Source organism: Sitophilus oryzae, unplaced genomic scaffold, assembly GCF_002938485.1.
Source record: "Sitophilus oryzae breed Bouriz unplaced genomic scaffold, Soryzae_2.0 scaffold_376_pilon_pilon, whole genome shotgun sequence".
Classification (NCBI taxonomy): Eukaryota; Metazoa; Arthropoda; class Insecta; order Coleoptera; family Curculionidae; genus Sitophilus; species Sitophilus oryzae.
Window position 1 is genome coordinate 594,055 of NW_022146947.1, and position 26,546 is coordinate 620,600.

A 26,546-nucleotide genomic window follows, 5' to 3' on the forward strand; every position below is an offset into this window, starting at 1 on the left:
ATAGGTGACAGTTAATTAAACATTTCAAAACAGCTGATAATTTTTTAATTTTTAATCTGTTTTAATTATTTATTTGTAGAATATTAATGAATATAGGTGTTTTGTGTGTGTGACAAATTTCTATAAATCAGGGATAAAAATGTAAGTACAAATATTAGAGAAACAGATATTAATTTCATATACTTACCATAAAAAACACAATCCATATAATTATACTTTGATAATTTAATTATTATAATTTTGTTTTTATTTATGTTATAATAGGTTTTTGTTTATTTATTTAGTGTTCTTAAATTTAAAGGTATTTCGAAATAGGTTAGAATAAACAAATCTCTGTAAAACAAGTGGAGAGCTTAGACGTTAACCGGTGATAAAGTTACCCCAGTTTATTTTTAGCCCCCCTATTGTGTCCCTCAGAAAATGATCACGCACGCTCGGCATTTCCCGCGGAAATCTTGTTCATTTTCCGATAGTGCGACGCGAATTGTGTTTTCCGATTTGTCTCTGTCCCATTTCAGACGTAAGTTAGTTTGTTTTTGTTGTTTTTTTTTGGTACTCGCACTAGGTTGAGAATGAGAACGTGAGAGTGAATGGTGGTCGCTTTTTTTGAGTTTTGATCAGTTTTGATTGACGATAAGCCGAAAAAAAAACGTTGATTTGTTTGATTCTTGGGGTTGCAGAGGGCCAAATCGCTAGAACTTCCCAGTTAGACTATGCGAACTCTATGGACCAATCTAAAGATATTTTAGAATTAAGTCGGAATAGTTATAGAATAGATCTTGACGAAGTTGCGTTTGTGGGGAAAGGCAGCGACAAGAAAAGAACTGCTCGAAGACGATGGGCTATATTAGCCAAAGCACTCAAGGTATCTGAAAGTCTTCCTTAAGTCACCCATACACTTCGGATATTTTGCTCGGTTTTAACCGTGCAGTTAAAAAGTCCATACACTGTCTCATTTTGTCGAGTTTATTAAAGATTTTATACGCGTCATAAGACAAGAACGACAAATTAGAGAAAGAACTTACTAACAGTGGCGGTACTAATTTCTGTAAAAAAGGAAACCCCAAAACAGAATAAAATGTTGTACAAGTGGCTACCTAAGCTGAAACAATTTTCGCATATTAATTTATTAAATGAGCTTCTCTCAAAAATGATCTTTTTTTATTTGTGAAAACAACCGAAATTATTTTACTATAGAAATGACTTCTGATTTTGGGACTTTGAAAACATTCAACCATATTTTCATGTGTTTTTTAAGTTTCTTTAAAACGGTATGGAAATATGGAAAAGTATAAACGGGATTAACCATTTTAGAACAAGCAAAACTTTTTTACGAAAAATGTCAATAATAAAAAAGTTTTTCCTCTTGTAAAGACAATCCTGGGACATACAATATAAATAACAGAGAATTGCTCGCGCCACTGACTGGCTTGATTAAAATTGGACCGAACACTCACATACACTGACGTTTTTAATTGAACACTTCTGCCCGTGCGTTTAAAACCAAGGTTAAAACCTTACAAAATAACCGAAGTGTATTGGGGCCTTTACCGTTCTTGTTTTTATTAATTTTCGCATTTTATTCCTTAGTAATAGAATTTTTTCGATCGTTTTAATTTTTCTTCTGTTACTTTTTTTGGTTCTCCCTTTTAGTGTAGTTAGTGTATCTGGATTTTTTTGTAATTGAAATTCAGATGAAGAAAAGCAGATATTGAAAAAGATAATTTTTAATAGAGAAATTGTATTACCATTAATAATTTGTTTTATGCTCTGTTTTAATCTCGGTTTTAATATTATTGGAACTGTTTTTGGTCGTATACTGTCACCACTGAAACTTCTGATATACCGAACGTCTTTCAAAAGTCAGGCTCATCCTTATAACTTTTTTATTTTTTCATATGTATATCAGGATTGATAGACGTATTCAATTAGTTTCGGTCACTTCCTGTTTCACCGGAAATGACTACAACTGTTGATTTTTTTTGCGAACGATTTGGTGCCACATACTTATAGTGTTCCAAGTCAAATTGTCGTCCTGAACCCAGCCACGGTACTCTAGATTTAAATTTTTAAATACTATTTTTTTAAATGAAAACGCAACAAAAGTTGGCATTTGAGATGTCATTCTATTTAGAATGTCATTTTCTATCGAAAAAAAGTAAAAAAATACAGAGGATACCATTTAATAATAAAAAAGCATCGTTGTTGTAGTCATTCCCGGTGAAATATGAAGTGATCGAAAATAATTGAATACGTCAATAAGTCCTGATTTACCACACCTGTGAGCCACTTTTGAAAAACACCCGGTGTTTGATGCTACAGGGTGGTCCATTTATAAATGTAAAAAAGTACTTGGAAAAAACAAATTTTGTCAAGAATTAAATGGAGTTTTGAAAAGTTGAAATTTTAATGAACATGTTAATAATATTCTATTTCTTAAAAACACTCAGTATAGCGGAGTATTATCGTGTGACGTACGTTTTGTACCTATATTAAACCGGTTGATAATTGTTGTAATGATCTGGGAATCGGCCAAAGCTTACGGCCAAGCGCGCCAATGGCTATTCTCTCCAGACTAATTTTATTGTGTAGCATTTGACGATTAAAAATTAAGATCAAACGATCAATTTTTCAGTTTAATTCGTTTAATGTCCGTACGGATGGTTACGTCACTAGGTATATGCGAAATGTTTAATGAAACGTAAAATTAAATTATTTTTTTTCCTATTGTTTGCAAATTTTTTTTTTATTATAAAAGGAAAAGAAATGTAATTAAAATATTAAGATTTTCATGTCCAGTTTTTTAATTCATGTAGTTTTACAACTGAAGTTAAATACTTTTTTCGGAAAAAACAAGAAATTGACAATTAACAAGGTTTTTAATTTTTGGATTGGTAGATTAATAACAATTTCTACTTTGCTATTGTAAATTTTTATCCTTCATATATAACAGCAAGGTTCTTAATTTAAATACGGACCTGGATTTTTATTTGTTTATTCAGTGCCCTCAGAAGTTATATAATAGATTGGGATATAAAAGTCAAGCAGACGATCGAAAAAAAGCGGCGTCAAACACGGCTGGGGAATGACACCGATGATAATTTTAGCGAGTTCAAACCCTAGACGTCATTACTTGGTCCGCACTCTTCTTTAATTTCACAGGCCGACAAAAAAAAATTTTTTCGATGTAACACAAAGCTCAATAGGATATTGTGGTAGAATGAACCTATCTAATCACGAAAGTGGCAAAAAAAAGTCGTAACACGTAAGGTTTTTTTGTTACATTAATAAAACATCATTCAATATTACAATATTCAATATATTAAGATAGCTATTCAAAACATGATTTAAGAACTTCTTAAGCCTATATACCGATTATATTTTATAGTTTACACTCCTCAAACATTACTTATACCTAAAAAGTACAAAAACAATCGAAACGAGATCAAAACATAAACAAAAACTTTTACTTTTTCCTTTTATGAGGGACCGCGTCTTCTCTCTTCAAAAACCAACAGTAATCACCCATCATGGCTGGATCCCATCGTCCTTGATAACGAATTTCCATTGTCCTTATGTCTTGATGGAATCTCTCACCTTGCTCATCACTGACAGCACCCATATTTTCAGGGAAAAATGACAAATGAGAATGGAGAAAGTGAATTTTTAAAGACATTCGGGCACCAAGCGATTTATAAGCATCTAAAAGCTCATTAACCAATTGTTCGTAGTTCGCATCCTTATTGTTTCCCAAAAATCCCCTCACTACACTAACAAATGAGGTCCATGCTCTGAGTTCCTGCCTGGTAAGCGTGTCTGTGAAATTTGTGTCGTCCAACAATTTCCTGATTTGTGGTCCAATAAAAATACCCTCTTTCAATTTGGCATCACTCAACTGGGGAAAGACTTGCCTTAGGTATTTAAATCCATCACCTTCTTTATTCATAGCTTTCACGAAGTTTTTCATGAGGCCAAGTTTGATATGAAGAGGAGGCAGGAGGACGTCTTTGGGGTCTACAAGAGGGATATACTTGACATTTTGGGAACCCGGTTGAAATTCACTTCTTTCTGGCCAAATTTTCTGTACATAATGATGATTTACTGCACGACTGTCCCACAAACAAAGAAAACAGCAATATTTTGTAAATCCTCCCTGAAGTCCCACTAAAATTCCTATAACTTTCAAGTCCCCACATATCTGCCATTTATACCTGTTGTAGTTGATTCTATCTAAAAGCATGCGCATATTTTCATAAGTTTCCTTCATTGTCACTGAATGGGCAACTGGTATAGAGGGTTTTAAATTTCCGTTATGCAATAACACAGCTTTTAGGCTATATTTCGACGAATCTATGAATAAGCGCCACTCACAGGGAGAATGTTCTATAGAAAGTTCCTGCATTAAGCCATCGATATCAGTACATGCACACAACGAATCCTCCATACTGTAGAATGCAGAGAACGGAGCATTTCTTTTTCTAAAAGTGGTGATTTTTGTTTCATTGGCTAACAGATTCCATTCCTTAAGCCGGGATCCAAGAAGTTCTGACTGCTGCTTTGATAACCCCAAGTCACGCACTAAGTCATTCAACTCGCTTTGAACAATCAAATGTGGCTTGTCGGAACCGCCCTCTGGGGTAAAGGTAGGATCAGTACACTGGTCTCCAGAGCTGTTTGATTCAATATCTTCCTTATCTTCCAAAACAATACCTTGCCAGTCTAAGGGCGCGATCGGCACTGGGAGATCTGCACCATGAAGAACAGGTCGTATGGCAGACGGCAAATTGGGATACTCGATCTTGTGCTTTTGTTTTTTGGAAAAACCTTCAGTTTTCGTCAGGCAAAAATAGCAATCGTCAAAATGGTTAGTTGGTTCTCGCCATACCATTGGAACCGCAAATGGCATTTTTTCCTCTTCCCTTTCATCCACTGCACAAGCGACACGCTACAAGTAACGCAGCACACATGAGGAGCCCACTGCTTGTCTTGATCTCCAACCAAAACTCCAAAATACTTGAAGTAGGCTTTCTTCACATTTTCAGAAAATGGTCTGGCTTGTGATTGCACCATAAATTCTCCACAAATGTAACAAAATCGATCAGGAGACACTTTACAACTGCGGCGCGTTTGACTTGACATTTTCGTACTATTTATCTACACGCATAGAACAACTCACGTCGAAAATCAACTGAAAACTGAACTCTCTTATGTTTTCACAATATATTATAGTGCACAAAATGCGTCCCTTTCAATCATCCCATCATAAAATTTACCTGTATGTAAACGAATCTACCTAGACTTAATACCTGACATCTATAAAATTGACTACCTGCAAAAAAGAGGCGTAATTAGGCAACTGAAAAGTGGTACGTGTAGGAGCTTCAGGAGTATTTTTTCTGTTATTAGAAGCATATTTTTATGAAGAAATTCTGCAACTGACTCGTGTTACAAAAATCATGTCGGCCTGTGATTTTTAATGGCGCTTACTACCAGTTGAAAATCGAGAAAAAAAATATTTTTTTGGAAGTAGATTTGTGTGTCTGGAAACGTATTTATCCTTTTTTAATCCTTCCATAATTAGTAAATGATGTCTAGGGCTCGACCTCGCCAAAATTATCATCGATTATAATTTCTCAATTGTCCGTTTTGACGCCGTTTTTTTTTTCGATCGTATGGTATATGGCACAGGAGAATATGACATGTTGTATTATTTGAAATAAATTTAGCATGAATATTAATGGCAAAATTTTACCTACTCTTTTTTACGCGGTGGCAGTATTCAAGTTCTATAAAGCGCGTTATATAAAGTTCTATAAAGCGCGCTATAAATACATATTTTTTCTTTTTGCCCTTTCTAGAGCCCTTCAGGCAGCCAGCCTTCAAGCCCCACAGACGACGTGTCCGTTCGTCGAATCTCCTCATTCATGTTGTTGAAGACACGAGAACTCCCTGCTCCGCCTTCCCCCCTAGTCAGCGAGCTTCTCTCGAAACGAGCCTGGTTCGAGTACTCGCTCTCAGTCGGCCAGAACGCTTTCAGTCTCAACATCAGCCATCGAACCCGAACTTTCAGCGCCGAAGACCTAATGGGCTTCAACAACACCGGCAACGTGTGCATCTGGCCCTCGGAAGAGACCCTCAGCTACTACGCATGCTCTAACCTGGATATCTTCAAGAACAGGAACGTTCTAGAGCTAGGAGGAGGCATGTCCTGTCTCGCGGGGTTGTTCGTAGCAAAATACGCCTCTCCTAAGACGGTGCTGGTTTCTGACGGCAACAAAACGTCAGTTGATAACGTCAGAGCCATTCTGCAGTGTAACGAGTTCTCTTGTCCTACAGACTGCGCCATTTTGAAATGGGGAGAGCCCAGGGGATCGAGGAGGCTTTACGATGTGATTGTTTCGGCTGATTGTTTGTTTTTCGATGATGCTCGGCGAGATTTTGTCGAATGTTTGTACGAATACTTGGCTCCGGAAGGGTTAGGATTGGTTATGGCGCCTCAGAGAGGTTCGACGTTGGATAGTTTTATGATTCAGTCTGAGAATAGAGGGTTAATTTGTCGTAAAATAATGAGATACGACGATGTTGTATGGGAAAGGAGATTGGAGCTTTTGGATCAGTGCGAGTATAACGATAATATTCATTATCCTGTTTTGGTAGAAGTTACCAAACGAGAGGCATATTCGAAGGAAAATGTTTAAGTAGAGATTTGTTTATTCTATCCTTTATAGAGTTGAAAAAGGACAAAATTAATAGCCTTTTATACGGGTGAAATTTTTTACTTTGACGCTTTTAATGTCGTAGGAACAAAGTTTATTGATTGTCAATCAAAACTTGGAAATGACAAAAAAAAATGATGATATTATAATAGTAATACTCGTATAATATTTGACGTTTAAATTTTTACCACTACAAAACGCTGTTAGAATTTACTCGTAAATACCTTTAGATATTTAGAACAATTTCTTCAAAATACCCTAGATACGAACTAGGTTATAATAATATCTGTACCATCAAATATGATATTTGACCAGCAATTACTCAGTACTAATAATTAATCTCCTCTATCCAATGTGTGTATCTAGTCTGATAAACCTTATCTGTGATATAAAATACCAATTTTTTCTCGCGGACCTACGCGTACATGTCTGACGTGATTACGCCGACAAGTGTTCGCGTATAGAGATACCTTTAGTCGAATTTAGTATTATAATAGTATATAATGTAGGAAAATAAATAAATAAAATACATATAGCAGACGTAAAATGGCATCTGCAATAGTGCATGACTAAGTGTGATCTTGGGATTAAGGATATTATAATATACAGGGTGTTCCACATTTTAGTAATTTAAAATCGATAATATATCATATGATAAAAATATTGCCAAAAGTTTTTAACACTGGTATTAAGAAATATATTATTGACAAATTATTTTTCGTAATTTTTTGCTTTGAATCATACAGAAGAATTATTTTTGATATTTTTTTCTATGTGCCTATTAATGTTAAAAGCGAAACATTTTTCCCAAGGTCCACTTTGTACAGGATGTGCCGTTTTCGTGTGTTTTATGGGGCTTCTCGTTTTTCAGAGATATATAAAGATGCGGTTTTCTCTTTTTTTTTCTCTACTTTTTTATGAAACTGGAGTTGCTACACACAGACATGTTCTAACTTTCTAACCCTTTTAATTCCTTAAATAATCCACGGCGAATTTTAAAGTGGTGTATTTTTCGACCCCTTTCGTATCTTAGTTATCTTATAACTTATCGCAAAGGGAAAAACTGTCGTCTCCCGTAGAGTTTTTCACCCAGAATCCAGTGGCGTAACTAGTTTTTCGCTCGGAGTTGTTAGTATTGTAATATGACCTAAACTAATGTTTTAGACCTTTGAAATGAGAGGTAATGTTTTTTTTTAAATAGCTTATATAGTATTTATTTTATTTACCTTGTTATGAGCCTTTTCTAAAATATAATATACTCTATACTATAACATATTCTATTACTTATTTTCATAAGTAAGGTAAAAATGCATTATTTAACTCAATGAAAATTACTGAAATTATTTAAATCAACTAGTTTAAGAGTATATTTAATTTAATTTAACTAGATAATTTTGCTTTCCATCGTTTGCAATATTTTTAAATTCAGCCTGTATTTTAGGAACTAAGAAGGCAAGGATAAATCTGTGTGTAGCATCTTTAGTTTATAAAAAATAGCATAGTAATATGAAAACCGCATCTTCGTACCTCTACTCAGAAACGAGAAACCCTGTAAAATACATGAAAATGGAACACCCTATACACTCAGTATGTACACGTATACACAATAACTCATATATAATAATTTATCGTACGACAAAAAAACAGCGTCACAATAGCCCCCAAATGACAGTGAAAAAAATATAAAAAAATAATATTTAATTTAGAGAAAAGTAAAATTCATATTTTTGTCACCTCTCATTTCAAAGGTCACTGTGACACCGTTTTTTTCGATCGTACGATATTCTAATATTAATGTTAAGGAACCTTACAGTTCCTAGTAATAATGTAAACTTGATATTACAGGGATTTTCAAAATGAAATACATTTTTTTTAATTTCCAAATGATATTTTTAATTATGTTTTAAAATTAGTAAATTATATGATAGAAAATGGTTTATTTTTTCTCGTTTTCAATTCTAATACAATTAAAGAAATAGCTTAATCCATCGTTTTTGTTCAAATCCATTTAATAGCTGTTCATTCAAATAGAACACTAGAAACCTTAAAAGGAAAAAGTTATTTTTAGATATTAAATTGATTTTTTTATGAAAGAAAATGTTATTTTTTGATTAACCCGGATTTTTTATGTATATCAAATCAATTTTAACAAGTACCTGTTAGTGATTTATTTTCTCACTTAGTAGTATTATTTTAGTACCTTCTAGTAGTAACGTTTTTATATATTTATCTTTAATTTGTATTTGTAAAATATCTTAGAGTTACTTTAACAGGGTGGCCAACAGTTCAAATTATTTGAGAGTATCTAATATTCTATTAAGAATAATAAAGAGATTATTTAAATTAGTTTATTTACTTAGTCTCGTGTAGTGTACAGGATAAGACACGAAAAACATTAGACGATCAAATCTATTTTTCCAAGACTCCTTGATTAAAAATTAGTGTTTTTAACACAGCCATGACACTCTAGATTGAAATTTAAAATACGATTTTTTTTAAAGCAAAAATATTAAAAGTTGACAATGATGTCATTCTATTCAGAGTGTCATTTAAAAACAAAAGTTGTAGTCATTTCCGGTGAAACAGGAAGTGACCAAATACAATTGAATAGGTCATACAATTGAATAACACATCAAATCTCGTGTAGGTATGTGAAAAAATAAAAAAGTTATAGGGGTGAGCCACTTTTGAGACGCACCCGGTATAATTGATTGTTTAGTGTCTAATATTGAAGATATTTAAAAAAAAAACGCTTTATTGTACAAAAAGCCAAAACAGTTTCATCGACAAAGCATTCACAAAACAAAAAAGCACAAAAAACAAATATACAAATAATAATAAAATTAGTATCTGTTGGCCACCCGTTGCGATTATCCGAAAAATTATGGGCACTAGTCCCGATCAAAATAAATCCAAGTCAATTCAAATCGACTTTTATTTCCAAATGATCCATCTCCGACTAACGCATTTTGTGTTTATTGTTCGTTTTGTAATACACACAACACACGCATTAGAGATGTTGGCTGGTCGCCCAAAGCATCATTCTTTTTAGGTAAAAATTGGAATTGCTTGATTTTACCCTATCGATAATAACATCCCAGCTAAGCAGACATCCGTCAATTACACGAGGCGTTTTTGAGAACCTTTTGTTGACAGCTTTAGGCCACTATTACACTATAAAAATTTTTTGTCAACGATCTTTTATAAAAGATATTTTAAGAAAAAATTGACAATATTGGGCCAATATTACACTGTCAAATTTCTTTATCAAAGATTTTATTTTTTCAAAGAATTTGACAGTGTAATAATTATGTGTGATTTTATAAAATATTGTACAGGGTGGCCCCTCTCATACGACGTGGAGGCTCCAGGGAGAACGACAGTTTGTATTGAAATGTAATTTTGTGAGCATATGTAGGTTAATTACGAGCACTTTTTAAAAATATAGAGAGCTCTCCAGGGTGTCCCCAAAAAAAGTTACATATCAAAGTTGTGTTTTTTGTAATTGAACACCCTATATATTAATTGATTTTTGGATTCTGGGAGAGAATCAAGGTGAGATTTATTAGAGAAGTATATGACTAAAACAAAGGCTAAAACGAAAGGTTTTTGACATATTTAACATTTTCTAAAAGTGAAGAACAATTTTTAAATTTAAATAAAAGCTACCTAAATTGGAATTTACCCGGTATAACTTAATATGTAGTTAAAATACCTATTGTACTTTAAATCAAATTAAAACTTGACCCATTATTGAACATTGGTCACCTCTAAAAGCAAGTTACTCTTTATTTTAAATGGAACACCCAGTATATAATTCCGTTATTCATTAGAAAATTCATGTCTCTTTAAAATAGTATTAAGGTTGCCTAACCCTCAAACAAAGATTTTCTTAGTTATTTTCATTTTTATGATTTAGTGTCAGTAGATCTTTATTATTTGATAAAATCTAGGTGGCTGTGATAGATTATACGTTACTTCACACAACATAGCTGTCTAATTAGTCCAACTTTAACAACTAGTTACATTTTGTGTCAGTTCAAACAAAAAAATCTCAGAAATTTGCCGAAAATGCAAACTTATCCTATATCAGAATCAGAGATAATTCATATGATTCTATTCTTTTGCATAGAGCATAGAGCACGCAAAGTGTGTTGTTTATAATTATTTAAAACAGGTCGTAATTCTATCAGGAAATCTTTGAAAAAACATTTTTCAGATAAATATTTGAGCGATTCGCTGACATGTTAATGGCCTATAAAACTTTTAGTTACATCTTAAAATTAAAAGTGTTGATGTAATATCGGTATCATAAAAGATTTTGTTAGGAAAATATATTTCTCTCTTATACATTTTTTTAAAACAACTATACATCTTATAGTATATCTGATTACTTGATATGTAGGTACCTGTAATAAATAAAATTTATAAAATATAGTTGCATTTGATATATTTTTTTGTCAATATTAGAGGCCGTCCTGGTGTGATTTAAGATTACGATATTTACAGCAAAGTAAGTATAGACCATCTAAAGTAAATACCTAATATAGTCTTGATTTCAGGACTGTTCTTTTATTTTTAATAATTTTTTAAGGGAGGCTGAAAAATATACAGGGAAAATTGAAAATTCGGAACTTGTTGAAAAAATTGTTGGATTTTTTTTTAGTTTTTATTTAAAAAACATAATTTCTTTATAATATGGTAACATAGGTAGTAGATAAAATTTACAAGAAAGAAAATCCAGAACAGATCCAGTGGTTCTCAAAATTTTAGCAAAAAATCATTTTTTTTTTGGAAATTTTCAAAGTAAAATAACTCCGTTATTTTGGACTTATTTGAAAAACGATACAGAGAAAATATGATTCTTTTATCGAGATCTACCACCCCTTAAAATACTTGCACTTATTTCTGGGACACCCTGTATATTTTTTATTTATTTATTAATATCTCTGTAATTATCGAAATATATTTACTCATATCTTAGGTTTATGTAAAGTGATCTGAAAGGAAGCCAAAAATGCAATAATATACAGGGTGTTCCATTTAAAAAAAATCATCCCGATCCACTCACACTTTTTTGAGCCACCCTATAGAAGTTAAAATATTTTCCTGAAATATATCTTCGTACATACTTTAGGTTTGCACTTAAACAAAATTCCCAAGTTTTTTTTATTGTAGAAACTACAGATGCCCGACGCACTATTGCCGAACCCTGTATTTTTACAACGAATATACGAAAAATAAATATCCTTCTAATAAAACCAAACCGGAACACGAAGGCGATAAAAAAGGAAAATCCAAATAACAGGCCATCAATTATTGACGGAAATATCTTTGCCTCATTTTCATATACGTTTAATGGATATGGTACATAATTATTTGATGTCTGGTTCTATTTTTAGACACGTTTATTATGATTTATTTAATTCGATCGTTGGCTAGAAGGATTTTTTCGCTGTCTTTTATTTTTTAAAAATTCAATCGGCCGGCTGATGGAAAATACAGTTTTTCCAGACGGAAAGTTTTTCATTTTTCATCGATCTCAGCTGAAAATTGCTTTGTATAATCCAAAAACTGTCTTAAGCGCGGCCTAGACGCAGCGACTTACCATACGATTAATTTGCGTCGACAAAACGTTGCAGATAAAACGTAGATAAACTTTTGGGCATAGATTTCGGCAGTTTGCACAAACAACAATCAGATACAAATAATGTTTGACCTTCAGCAATAGTAAGGTGAGTTTCTTAGTGCGTTCATTGTATTGTACAGGGTGGGTCAAATTCGACGCTTTTAAATGGAAACACCCTTTTCTATAGGAGATAGACAAAAACTAATATCGGTGTCTGGAGCTTAATTTTTGTCAAAAACATGATGGTGAAAACCGCATATCAATATCTGTTACCGTTTCGGAGTTACGGGGTGTTTTTCAAAAATATGCATTTTTAACAAATCTCTGTAACTTTTTTGCTATGAAAAATTTTGTATTTTTATGAAAACATTTCCAAAGCATTTTTTACGTAGAATTTAATAGTTTAAGTATATTTTTTAAAATTAATAATTTAAGAATTATCACCAGAAAATTTGATTTTTTATATGGGACACCCTGTATATTTTTAATTTATTGAAAAGAATTTAAAATTACCTTTCCAAAAATATAACACACTTGATATTTTGCTCGATTCCTCTTCCAGATATAGAGTATATAAAAATTCGTCCGCTTTAAATAAGTAGGCTGTGAACGGCACCGGCTGTAATGCAAAAAAATTCTAGCTGTGAGCATCAATTAAAACGAGAATAATATTTGCAATGAGTGATACAGAATTTTATAACTATTTAAAATATATTTAACCAACATCAACACACATTTAAAATATATCTAATAACAATAAAAATAAATAGCAAACCAAGACATGAGATTTTGCTACAGGTGTTCGACATATCGACCGTCTTCTGTTATGGACAGACGGGGCCGTTTTCGAACATTTCTAGCGGAATTCATTAACTCAGTGGGGGTGAAAGATACCCTCTCATAACTGCTAAGTATTTCTAATTCTTGTCTAGATTATACCGAAGAATAAGAACCTTTTATTCTTCCGCAAATATATCCATAAGATTAGATCCATGGGCACTAAGTCAGGCGGCCTCGATGGCCAACGGCTGGGATCTTGGTTAGCTATTCAATTATTCTTGAAATTGGCTGCAAAAATTTGCTGATAACTTCAGCGTTCATATCATCCATTAATAAGGGGTCTAAAGCCTACTAGTTAAAAGTGACGAAAAAAATATCAAGTGTGCTATATTTTTGGAAAGATAAGTTTAAATTATTTTCAGTTAATTAAAAATATAGAGGGTGTCCCAAATAAAAAATCAATTTTTCTGTTGATAACTCTTAAATTATTAATTTTCCATAGCAAAAAAGTTACAGCGATTTGTTAAAAATGCAATTTTTGAAAAAAACCCAGTAACTCCGAAACGGTAACAGATATTGATGTGCGGTTTTCACCATCATGTTTTTGATGAAAATTGAGCTCCAGACACTGATATTAGTTTTCGTCTATCTCCTACAGAAAAGGATGTTTCCATTTAAAAGCGTCGAATTTGACCCACCCTGTACAACATCAGATTTTCCTAACGGACTACAAAACTTTTGAACGCGGATTGCTTCACGCAAAACAAAATTTAGTTAAAATTAAAGGTTAAAATGATACCTATACACGGTCCGGCAATAGTGCGTCGGGCATCTGTAGCCCCTAGAATAAAAAACTTGAGAATTTTGTTTAAGTGCAAATCTAAAGTATGTACCAGGATGTGTTTCAGGAAAATATTTTAACTTCTATAGGGTGGCTCAAAAAAGTGTGAGTGGACCTGGATGATTTTTTTTTAAATGGAACACCCTGTATATTATTGCATTTTTGGCTTCCTTTCAGATCACTTTACATAACTCTAAGATATGAATAAATACATTTCGATAGTTTCAGAGATATTAAAAAGTAAATCAAAAATATATATTTTTCAGCCCTTCTTAAAAAAAATATTAAAAATATAAGAACTGTTCTGAAATCAAAACTATACTAAGTATTTACTTTAGATGGTCTGTTCTTACTTTGCTATAAATATGGTAATCTTAAATTATACAGGATGTTCAAAATTCTACGCCAAACTTTCTAAAATATAAAATAAGTTTTTTTCGTTTTTTTAAATGGAACACCCTGTATATTATTTTTTCAATAGATGGAGAATTAAAAAATGAACATATTTTGTATTTAGAGTATTTCAAAATTTTTAACGGTTTCGCAGATATTTGCGGTTTTATATTTCATATGGAATTTTCCACAGTAAATTTTTATCAAAGCCACCCAATGATTTTTCTCTCGTATTTTACCATTGAAAGCGCCATATGAAATAATACTGCGTGTATCTGCGAAACCGTTAAGAATTTTGAAATACTCTAAATACAAAAAATGTTCATCTTTTAACTCTCCACTTAATAAAAAAATAATATACAGGGTGTTTCATTTAAAAAAACAAAGAAAAAATATTTTATATTTTAGAAAATTTGGCGTTGAATATTGAACATCCTGTATGATTTACGATTACCATATTTATAGCAAAGTAAGAACAGACCATCTAAAGTAAATACCTCATATAGTTTTGATTTCAGAACAGTTCTTGTATTTTTAATAATTTTTTTAAGAAGGGCTGAAAAATATATGTATATTTTTGATTTATTTTTTAATATCTCTGAAACTATCGAAATATATTTATTCATATCTTAGGGTTATGTAAAGTGATCTGAAAGGAAGCCAAAAATGCAATAATAAACGGGGTGTTTTTAAATTTAAAAAAAATCATCCAGGTCCACTCACACTTTTTTGAGCGACCCTATAGAAGTTAAAATATTTTCCTGAAATACATCCTGGTACATACTTTAGGTTTGCACTTAAACAAAATTCTCAAGTTTTTTTATTCTAGGAGCTACAGATGCCCGACGCACTATTGCCGGACCTTGTATATAAATATTCAGCTTACAATGCCCTGTTCCTGTTAGTAGACCCACTACAGTGAAAGTTGTAGTGGCTCACTAACAGGGCATTGTAAGCTGATGCAGAGGCTGATGAGATTGACAGACGAAGCTATGTCTGTGACTATGTGTAGGTTCTACCAATCTGAAGAAGAAATGGCAAATTTGCGGTTCTCGATAATAGACAATGATAAGCCATTGCCAGGAAGCTACATGGAGGGTTCAGTCTCCAAGTTGCCAAACTTTGTGAAAAGGATAGGACTGAAGAATATAATCTAAGGATCAGAAGAGGACCACAATAGATCTGAGACGGTTACAGTAGATCAAGCCGAGAGCCACCTCTAGGAATCTCTACCTACAGATCCGGCAGAACTTGAACTTGGGTATAGGTCCATGTAGCTTCATGTAACTCCGGACCCGACTCTTTCGAAATACCAGACCTACACATCTCTACTTTGAATGCGACACACGGTATAATATTCCAATTTTCGAATTAACTAATCAATCATGAGAGAAAGTAAACTTTTAAAAGTCTACGGTTTATTTTCTTTACTGTTAACACAAATCTCGATGATTTGTTTGGAGTTTCAGTATTGATCCGTTATATAAATCCGCTCGTTGAACATATGGATTGTGTTTATTTTGCTTTTGTCGGGTTTTCGTTTGGTTGAAACGTATTATTTTACTTTAATTGTTGTTCTTTTTGTAAATTACGACAGGGCGGACTATTGGAAATCCCAGGACAGGAAATACTGTGACTTTTGCAAGTGCTGGATAGCCGACAATAAACCAGTAAGTGGAAAAAAAATAATTTTATTTTATTTTTTAATTGTGGAATCTTTTCAAACTAATTATTCTAAATTACATTATAGAGGTTGTCTTTTAGTATTTTAATTGATAGTATACAAGGTGATCCGAATTTTGTAATCGGGAAGCTTCGGCAACATATTCTGCAAATAAAAATATGTAAAAAAAGTTGGTATAAATGTAGAATGAAGAATTTTTATTTTTATTTAGATTTTTTCAAATTATTTCTGAACGAATGTCAATATTTGGATGAAATTTTTTTATTTAAAATCACCTCCTCAAAGTTTAGCATGTCATTAAGGAACACCTTGTATAGGGTGTTTTCTAATACGAATCATCTTTTTTACTTTGTTATTTTCTTAGAGCAGAGATTTTCATGAAAATGGCCGACGACATAAGGAAAATGTTAAGAAACGACTCAACACCATCAGTAAAAACAGTGCAAAAGAACAAAGGGATTCAAATAAGGTATGTAGAATATTGTAATAAATAAGAATTTATACCATACGAAAAAAAACGTCGTCAAAGACGGCTCAGAAATGACAATTGATGGTAATTTTAGCGAGGTCAAGCCTTAGACCATACTTTTATATTGAGTAAAAGTCATTTATAAATGGCGTACTTCAAACTTCGAGAAAACTTTTTTTGGCAATAGGTTTGTGTGTCTGGAAACGTTCTATCCTTTCTAACCTTTCTATAATTAGTGTTAATTTTTGACAAGTTTTATGTCAATTTTTAGTAAAAGACGTCTAGAGATTGACATCCCTAAAATTATCTTCGATTGTCATTCTCCTGCCGTTTGTGACGACGTATTTTTTCGATCATACGGTACTATGCATTTCCAAATTTACCTCTTTAGATGGATGCAGCTATTAAAGCGATGGAGCTTGCCGCAATGCAAGCCTACCAAAAAGACGTACAACAAAACACAGCTGCGGATTTAACATCTATCGCTATCAACCAAAGGCTGAAAGATGAACAGTTGGAAATTGCTAGCGGAGTTAGAAAAATTTGGAAGGAACTGGTAGCCAAAGATGGGAAGAGCTACTATTGGAACACTCTAACAAACGGTGATAGAATAATTTTGTTTACTCTATAACACTTTAAACAATGCTTTGTCCTATTTTAGAGACCGTCTGGACAGCACCTCCTGAAGGATTTTTATCTGTAAAAGAACAAAGGGAGGAAAGTTTAAAAGAAACATCCAAACAGGTGAAAGAAGTCGAAAGTTTTAGGAGAAAGGAAGCTTTATTAAGGTAACATTCATTTATAAATAGTGATGTGCAAATGCAAGACCAAAACCAAGACTTTATTGGTCTTGCCCTTGCTTCAAGACTTACAAGTCTTGGACTTTTATAGGAAATCTTTAAATCAATAGTATTTTAAGTAATTTAATGCAAATGAAACAAAGAAACAATATTTATCTGACGAAAATTTTTATTTTTCGATATATTATTTGGAATCAGCTTTGCTTCCTGTAAAATTTTAAGCATGGAAGCAGGAATGGAGCATTATATTTAAACACAGATTATATTTCATTAATTTCTTAAAACCAGGATACAAGAACAAAACCACGACGATGAAGAACGAAGAGCCAAATTAGAGAGAGAAAAATTGAAAGCGAGAAGAGTTAAGGAAGAAACACCTCCTCCGACTTATGGCCCTTTGCTGGACGAGGGCAAAAATGATGCCTATGGCAAGTGGCAGTCTGTTAAAGAAGTGTAAGTTTCCATTTATTATTTTGATGATCTTCATTTAGATAATACAGTTATTACTGTAGATCATATACAGGGTCAGTCTTAAATAAGTACAAATATTTTTAGGAGTAGTATATTTCGGTCCCAGAAACACGTCTATGAGGTTTTTTTCGTGATTTTTTTTTTATTTTTAATTAAAAAAAACATAATATATTCATAATATGGCAACATCGGTAGTTGATTAAATTTACAAGAAAAAAAACAGAAAAGATCCAGTTTCTTAAAATTTAAACGAAAAGTAATTTTGTTTTCTTGAAATTTCCAAAGTAAAATATGTCGGTTATTTTGGACTTAATTGAAAAACGGTAAAGAAGAAATATGTTTTTTTAGATCTAGCAGCTCTGAAAAAATTTGCACTTATTTAAGACTCACCCTGTATACTTACTTAGATATATCAATGCTTTAAGATTAGCATTAGAAAGGGTGTCTCCAAGATCATCACATTACAGTTGAGAGTTGGAACCTTTGGTGTTACACATCAAAATAAAACACTAAATCACCACAATACACCAAAACATTTTTACATTGGACGCGCGTTTCGCTAACCATGTTAACATCATCACGTGCTATTTTCATACTTTCTTTATTGCACTTACGAAGCCTTCAATAGATTTGTCTACTCCGATGACCTTGTTTTGCGCAAGCGCATTAAAAATTGTACGTGTTTCCAATATAATCACAAGTTTTGTGCGGTCCACAGTTTTGTACTAATTTTGTACAAAATATAGGCCAATAAGTGACGTAATGTTAAAATATTGAACAAACCATACTTTACAGTGCTCCACTAGACTTGCAATTGCCAGAGCAACCAGAGTACCTGGACTGTCCGGTTGTGGTTGAGCCAGAGCCAGTGGTAAAAGAATTCAAAGAGAAGGTTATCGAGAGTGTGGGCAATGATCAGGGACCAAGTAGTTTTAAGAAAAGGAAATTTTCCGCGGGAGCAAAAAGAAATACCAGGCAGAGATTAGATGTTGATTAAATTAAATAAGTTAATTTATATCATACAGACTTAAGCCTCATTCGAAACCTCGAAATTATTGGAATAAATTAGTGGTTTTAATTAGCGTAGTTTGTTCTTCTAATTTGGTTTGGTAAGCATTGAGAAGGTCAAAATTAGTGGTTAAAAAAGTTAACAAACTGTAACTTTTTCCACTAATTATGCTTTAAAATTTGACAGTAATGTAATTCTGGCCTTTGATCATCATTCATCAAGAGAAATCGTGGTTAGAAACAAAAATTTTAGTATTTTATAAGCTAATTTATTAGGCTTTCTCTATGAATACAATTGACTCCTGACTCCCCCAAGCTGTTAATAATTTTATGTTTTTTAGACATTGCGAATGAGCGTAAATTCTTAAGTATAATATCAAGTACTATATGAACGAAAAAAAAACCGGTGTCCAGTTGGCTTGTAATTTTACGTACCAAATGACAGCGATCTTCATTTCATAGCCATGGTTGACGCAGTTTTCTTTCGATCATATAAATGAATAATTGCAACCACTAATATATTCCACGAATTTTGAGCTTCTGAATGAAATATTAAAGTTTAATCATATTCATAGATAAACGTAATGATTAAAGTATTAATACCTGAAACCTTAAAAATACACTGTATTTGTCAAATAATTGAACATACATGTTTTTATTCTTCATACAGCCATGTTGCGAAAAATAAATGAAATTTCTTTCGTTATTTCTTTGTTACCTTGAAAATTTTGTCTAAATCTCCCTTAATAAACAATAATTAAGAAGTCTATACAAAGGGAAGATCTCTGACACTGACATTTGTGACTGTCATTTTAATTCACAGGCAAATTCTATTTTCTGTCATTTTTTGGATGTCGACTGTCGAAATGTTTCCCGAGTCGTTGGACAGACTATAAATTAAAAAAATTATAATAAAACAAAATCTATGTAGTTTTATTTTTTAATATATTTTCCCTTAACCCTAACATTGCTTACAACAATTAAACTATCTAAATATTTCATAATAAACGATAACAAATGAATAAAAACGAGGCCACAACAACGACTAGGTTTAAACAACGAGGTGGGATACGTCCCAGGTATACCCAGGCAAATACCTAGGTATAGGCTGCGGACCACCGCCTTCTTCGGTACGCCTCTGTCTTATGTCAGTGTCGCCGGGCCAGGCTCTTTCTGGGCCTGTCAGTTGGCCTACTCTCTGGAACTTGTCCACTACGTGGGATATTGTGACGGCTTCATTTACACCGTTTGATTTGATACGTCGTTGTAGTCCAGAGGAAGCTCTTAGGGTTTTTCGTTTCTAGAAGTATGAGAAAATATTTATTTTTCTCTAAATTTTACCCACTAACATTATTTTCTTTAATACCGGTGAGACTTATCCGGTATTTAACATAGAGATGCAAAAAATTACAATCTGTGTCAGCGAGTGTTGGTAGAATTTCGATCATAGATATAAGACCAGAGATATAATACTCTTTTACAGACAGAACACATTAATCCTATAAGGGTTTCGCTTTTACCTTTTGAGGTACAGAACCTTAAAAACGAGTTTTTTCTCAAAACTTTGACACCCTGTATCTCGAAAACGAAGCATTTTCGAATCACCCAGTGAAATATCGAACACTGATTCAGTAACACCCTGTATATATTTACCTCAACACATCCCCTCCACTTATCAGCAGCATGTCTGGCCAATTCCATCCGTTTCTGTTTCTTCATTTGATGTTTTTTGTACACCATCTCTATAACTATCAAGCCCATGCCTCCTATGATACCGGCACCCACCAAAATAAACACCCCCGCCATATTTTTCAAACCTAGAGTATTTGGAGTCTTTTCAAATTGTTCACATTGCTGGGTGTTTCCTTGCAGGATCCATTTGTTATCCAGGCTCTCCATAAAGCCACCTACCAATCGAAAAGATATCTTAGTAATTTACAAGGTATGCAAGAAGTCCGATTACCATTTATTTCAAATAAAAAAAGCAAAGAGTAAAAATTAAGATCGTAATCAATAGATTTTTTTATTTTTTTCAGTGCGAAAGTTCAGTCTTTATGTTCTTATAGAGAAATCAATAAAAGTGGTCTGCACGTCATCAAAAAAAAATATTTTCTGATAAAGACAAATTCGTTTGAAACTTAAGAGGGCACTTTTTGACAAATTTGAAATTAAAACAGCGTTGTGTATATATGAAACTGTGCTAAATAGTCGGAATCAGCAACTTGTATCGTTTCTGCTCAATTATTTTGAACAGGAAAGAGACCATCAGAAGTAAAAATAGATATTGTTGCGTAAGTTTTCCGGCTTTTATTGAAAATACATAGATCTTTGAGCGTGTTTCAGTTGCGCCCGATATCAGTTCACGGACTCGTGAATAGAATCTCACAAAAACTAATAATAATAAAAGGCTAATCGACATTGCTAATAACTTGATTTAGGTAGAATGTGATTATGTAATAATTATAGACAATAATAATGTAAATAAAAAAAATTGGACCTATTATACCGGGTGCGTCTATGAGGTATAAGTGAGGTATCCGTGGCAACATTGCAACATGCATTTGTCAGATATTTTAATGACGGGCACGCCAACTTATATTGATTTTCCTATACATACCTTCGTGAAAATCTAAAATCGCTAATGTAACGTCATCAGCCCATGGTGATCCTTTCTGTAGTCCTATACCATATCCAGATCTACCAAATAATTCTCCAGCTGTGACCAATTCACAATCTTGGGCAGCTTCAAATTCTAACCGTGAACTGTCCCATATAAATGCCATAAGATTTCTGTAAAAGTATAAAATTCCTACTTAAAAATAGGTATAGTGTTTTAGTAGGAGTAAAAAATGTACTTTTTGTAGCCAGGCTATACGTTTGATATTTTTACTCTGAATAGAACATTATATTTTTTAAAGGTTACAAATATTTTTTTTCAAACGTTGCACATAATATAAAAATATTTAAAAGTACCTAATACCTTGTAAGTAATTGTAAATCGAGAAACTATGGTTACACTCGTTGAATTTGACACTTTGTGTCAGTTTAATAATATATTTTCGTACTTCTGTGCTAAGGCATGGCTTGGGCTTAAGCCTATGGCTTAAGCTTGATTTTCATGCAGCCGTTGTAAAACGATACGATGATACGATATTAATTTTATTGGTTGAACTAGCATTTAATCATTTGTAATGGTGATGATAAAGCAAAGCAAGAATTTCCATTAACATACAAACTGGATAAAATTTTCTCACATTTATGTCAGCATGAGAAAAAACAATATGGCGATATTATTATATAACTTGGTAATATTTGAGGGGTAGTTTCATCTCGTTGGAATTTGACTTTCGAAAAATCCGTTTGGCAAAAATAAGCTTTTTAGGTCAAGTAGTTTAAGCAGAATCGTGGTTAAGAAATTACCCAACTTTTTGGAACACCCTGTATGATTTTTTTAAAAAATTTCAAAATATGTAAAAAAAAACAAATAAATTATGCTTGTCCAAGCGTTTCCCGAAAGACTAACCATTTTTTAAATAACACATATTGTAATATTTGAGGGGCGTTTTCACCTTTTTCGAATTTGAGATTTGAGAAACCCCTCCTTATCGAACCTCTACACCCCACAGTCAATCCGTTTGCCAAAAATCAGCTTTAAACGTCAAGCAGTTTAAGCAGAATCGTGATTACTCAATGGTCATATTTTATGAAACACCCTGTATAAATTTATAAAAAATCTTAAAATATGTAAAACAACAAAATAAAATATACGTGTTTAAGGGTTTTTCCGAAAAACTCACCGGTTTTTAAATAAAAATATTGTAATATTTGAGGGATAGTTTCACTCGAGTTTCGAAAAATCCCTTCTTATCGAACCTCTACACCCTAAAGTCAATCTGTTTTCCAAAATTCAGCTTTTTTCGTCAAGCGCTTTAAGCAGGATCGTGATTAATCAATGACCAGATTTTTCGAAACACCCTGTATACATTTTTAAAAAATCTTAAAATATGTAAAAAAACAAAATAAAATATACGTGTTTAAGCGTTTTTTCGGAAACTTGACCGTTTTTTAAATAAAAAATATTGTAATATTTGAGGGGTTGTTTCACGATTTTATGGTTTCACCCTCTTGGAACTGGAATTTCGTAAAATCCCTTCTTATCGAACCTCTACACCCTAGAATCAACTTGTATTGAACAAATTGAGCTTCTTACGTTGAGTGGTTTGAGCAGGATCGTGATTAATCAGTATTTCAGTCACTTAGGGATTTTATATATTAGTATAGACTCAAGTATAAAGACTTTGATTGGTTAGAAACGGTTAACCAATCGAAGTCTTTAAAATCAACCAATAAAATTAATATCGTACCATCGTATCGTCGGATAACGGATGCATGAAAATCAAGCTTTTGGCGTAAAAGTGCTTTACTTTTATGCCTATGCTTCAAAAAATGATTTTTTGATAATGTCAATCACGTTGCAAAAATTATTACTTTTGTGACGTTTAAAAAAATAAACAATTATTACCCATCCTTGACATCAGCAATAGCTTTTTCAGCTGTATCATAATTATTAGCTTCCATAGTACGATACATATTGGACAATTCAACTTGTCTTCTAAAATACATATCAACAGCGGATCCTTTAACTGTGGCGCAAGTCAGATTCTCCATGGTGTTCCTAAGCTAAAAATGAAACAATATTATTCATAATCAATTTAATTTAAAGGAAAAAACATGATTTTTTACATACTCTAGCATCATTGATACCAGTCAGTTTCGTTTTGGGTCTTTCCAACACTAGGAAGGCCGCCAAGTTGGCAGTGTAGGAGGCTACGATGATCATGGCAAAACCAGCCCACACCATTCCTAGGACTCTTGCTGAGAAACTTCTAGGAGTTCCTAAAATCCGTTTTAATTTTAGAGAAATGATTTATGCTAACCTACAGATCAGGAGAGGATCACCATATACATCATTTGAAAATCATTTTTACTCAATATAAAATTAAATTAAAATCTTCTTAAGACCAACTGGCAGTAAGCGTCATTAAAAAATAAACAAGAGTACTGGCTAAGTGAGTGACGTATAGGGCTTGACCTCGCCAAAATTATCATCGATTGTTATTCCCCAGTCGTCTTTGACGCCGTTTTTTTTCGATTGTATGGTACTTTAATATGTTTATTGTATATTGAATTATATATTAATGAGCAGTACCTTCACCAATTCCGCTGTTCAGAAGTACACCCCAAGCAAACCAAATGGCACTGGAAAGGTTCAAAGCATCTTCTTCAGTACCGTCGGTGTTAGCCAGTTTAAACCTTCCAAAAGGTGAGAACCTGTCCAGAAGGTACAGGACTAGTGCTACTACATGTACTGAGACCATTACAAGAATCCATAATGTGTTGCTAAACGGTTGCAAAAATGATACCAAAGTTGAGGACCTGGATGGCTACAAAAAGATCATATTTCGATAAAAAAAATATTTTTTGGTGGTTGCACCATATAGAGAGGTCAATAAAAGTTGGCGTGCATATCTCAATGAAGTCGAAAGTATTGCCAAATTAAATTTCTAATAAATAAAAAATTATTATTATTATTTATATATACTAAAAAGTCAAATAATTTAGCTACTAATTGCTAAAAAAACATCAAAATCGGGCCAACAAATTGACATATGATATGTCGTTTTATTCAGAGTATCGTTTTCTATCGAATAAAGTAAAAAAATACCAAGGGTACCATTTAAAAATCAAAAGTTGTGGTCATTTCCGGTGAAACAGGAAGTGACCGAAAAGAACTGAATACCTCAATCAATCCAAATTTATGTCATATACTAACATACCAAATCTCGTTTTTTTATTTGAAAAAATAAAAAAGCTATAGCGGTAAGCCACTTTTGAGACGCACCCGGATATTAAACTTTAAAATTAAATCAAAATTTTAAGGTGTCTGTTCGTGCCGGTGACTGTATATATTGTGTCTAAAACTGAAGAGAAAAATCGGTGACAAAATTACGAATTTTATTTGGAAATTGAATCAAAAAAGTAGCCCTGGCAACATTGCGACGTGTATTTGTCAAATATTTTGATGACGTGCATGTCAACGTCTATTGATTTTTCTATACCTTCTTTTCTAATATAGTAATGCCTTGGTATTTGAACGGTTTGCTAAACTCGATAAATTCGGCCCTTTCTGGGTTGATGGTCAACGGAGCAACTATCATGTCAGCCCTTTCACTGACCAGTTCTCCAATCAGACCTGTCCATTCTTTCTTGCCACTGCCCGACGTGTTTTTAATGAGGTAGTTGCCGAATTGACCGTCAGGTGATAAGGCTAGACTGTAGGTAAAATTGATCTTTCTGGAAAGTTCCTTTAGGAGGTCCATACAGTAGCCCTTGCAACAGTACTTGGCTGTAACTAAATAAAGTAGAGTCAAAATAATAATACAGGGTGATTCACAACCATGGTGGGTCAGACGTTTGTAGAGAACCGGTGATAGGATTTTTTTGAAAGTTTGGAGTTTTGCATAAAGGCATCCGCTTCATCTGTCTAAATTATTTTCAGCTTTACGTTTACAGTGTTCTCGTTTCATACTAAAAGTGGTAGCATCTTTGTTATTTTAAATGGAACACCCCAGTATATTATTAGATTGTTGGAAACTACTTTCATATCTCATAGTTTTTCTATTATACTAACCTATACCTAACTTCAATAGTTTCGGAGATAAAAGTGTCATTTTCTATCAAATAAAGTAAAAGAATACCAATGGTGACATTTAAAAATCAAAAGTTGTAGTAATTTCCGGTAAAACCGGAAGTGACCGAAAACAATTGAATATGTCAATCAATCCTAATTTATATCATATACTAACATATCAAATCTCATTATTTTATCTGAAAAAATAAAAAAAGTTATAGGGGTCAGCCACTTTTGAGACGCACACGGTATATAAAAACCCAAATTTTCAAAAAAATCCTGTCACCGGTTCTCCATAAACGTTTAACTTGCATCGACATGAATCACCCTATACATATAAAGTTATGGCGTATGAGTATTCTCTCAATGGCGTCATTATTATATGTTTCTAAATTAAGCAATATCGACTTACTGTCGTGTGTCTCATTAAAATGGGGACAGGGTATCTCCTCCTCACCGCACGTGCCTAAACCTTCCAATTTCCTCACGTAAACAAACGGTTTTTCCTCGATCGTTAGCACTTTCAGGTGGGTGGGAATCATGAAACCCTCAGGCTTTACGTTTTTCCTGCCAGGCCACATGATTATCTTCTCGTCAACTGTCAAATGCATTTTATTTGTTTCCTAAAAAAATAAAAGGATATACAAAGTGTAAACATTTAAATAGAAAAAAAATTCAAGATATCATTGCTTATGCAGACTGTATATATAATCTGTATAGGAATAGGTAGTAGGGGAGTCTTAAAAGGCAGAGAGAAACTAATAACTAAAGTAAGAGGGCTTGTGGAATAGGGCATTTCGTAGACAAGTTTATTTTGTCACCGCGCATCCCAGACGCGCATAGTGTTTAAGCGGTCAAAAAAGGAAGTTTTCAACTTTGCAAGTTAAACATTTGACAGGATTAATTAGATTGTGATTTAATTAGATCAGCAGCTTTTTCTATTTCTTAGTTCTAGAAGGAGATAACTAAAATCTGTTGATAATCGGAGCAAATCGGAGTAATAAATTGTTTTTAACTGAATGTGCCTGTTCTTTTAGCTTGTCAGAAGAGAAGATTATTGTCAT

General features: G+C 32.9%; 3 protein-coding genes across 4 annotated transcripts in view; 2 read left to right on the forward strand and 1 right to left on the reverse strand.

Annotated features, from left to right (window-relative positions):
* LOC115885154 (WW domain-binding protein 4) lies at nt 1-19,709 on the forward strand. Its single transcript, XM_030903948.1, has 7 exons — nt 1-141; nt 15,957-16,029; nt 16,408-16,512; nt 16,904-17,114; nt 17,174-17,300; nt 17,601-17,765; nt 18,579-19,709. Coding segments are annotated over exons 1-7 (885 nt in total). The 5' UTR covers nt 1-139; the 3' UTR covers nt 18,781-19,709.
* Nucleotides 467-8,829, forward strand: LOC115885153 (calmodulin-lysine N-methyltransferase). The gene is made up of 3 exons (XM_030903947.1): nt 467-520; nt 681-865; nt 5,859-8,829. The coding sequence occupies exons 2-3, from the start codon at nt 725-727 to the stop codon at nt 6,696-6,698; spliced, it is 981 nt and encodes a 326-aa protein (XP_030759807.1). The 5' UTR covers nt 467-520; nt 681-724; the 3' UTR covers nt 6,699-8,829.
* The window catches only part of LOC115885152 (glutamate [NMDA] receptor subunit 1), a 15,983-nt gene continuing 9,144 nt past the window's right edge, over nt 19,708-26,546 (reverse strand). The window contains exons 8-15 of one of the 2 annotated variants that reach the window (XM_030903946.1): nt 25,895-26,105; nt 24,911-25,197; nt 24,001-24,235; nt 23,539-23,687; nt 23,314-23,471; nt 21,409-21,581; nt 20,445-20,698; nt 19,708-20,091 (exon numbers count right to left, since the gene is read on the reverse strand). In XM_030903946.1, the coding sequence (XP_030759806.1) occupies nt 19,843-20,091; nt 20,445-20,698; nt 21,409-21,581; nt 23,314-23,471; nt 23,539-23,687; nt 24,001-24,235; nt 24,911-25,197; nt 25,895-26,105 (1,716 nt within the window). In that variant the 3' untranslated portion in view covers nt 19,708-19,842. Of the gene's footprint in view, nt 20,092-20,444; nt 20,699-21,408; nt 21,582-23,313; nt 23,472-23,538; nt 23,688-24,000; nt 24,236-24,910; nt 25,204-25,894; nt 26,106-26,546 lie in introns of both variants that reach the window. The other variant, XM_030903944.1, reaches the window with a different exon arrangement.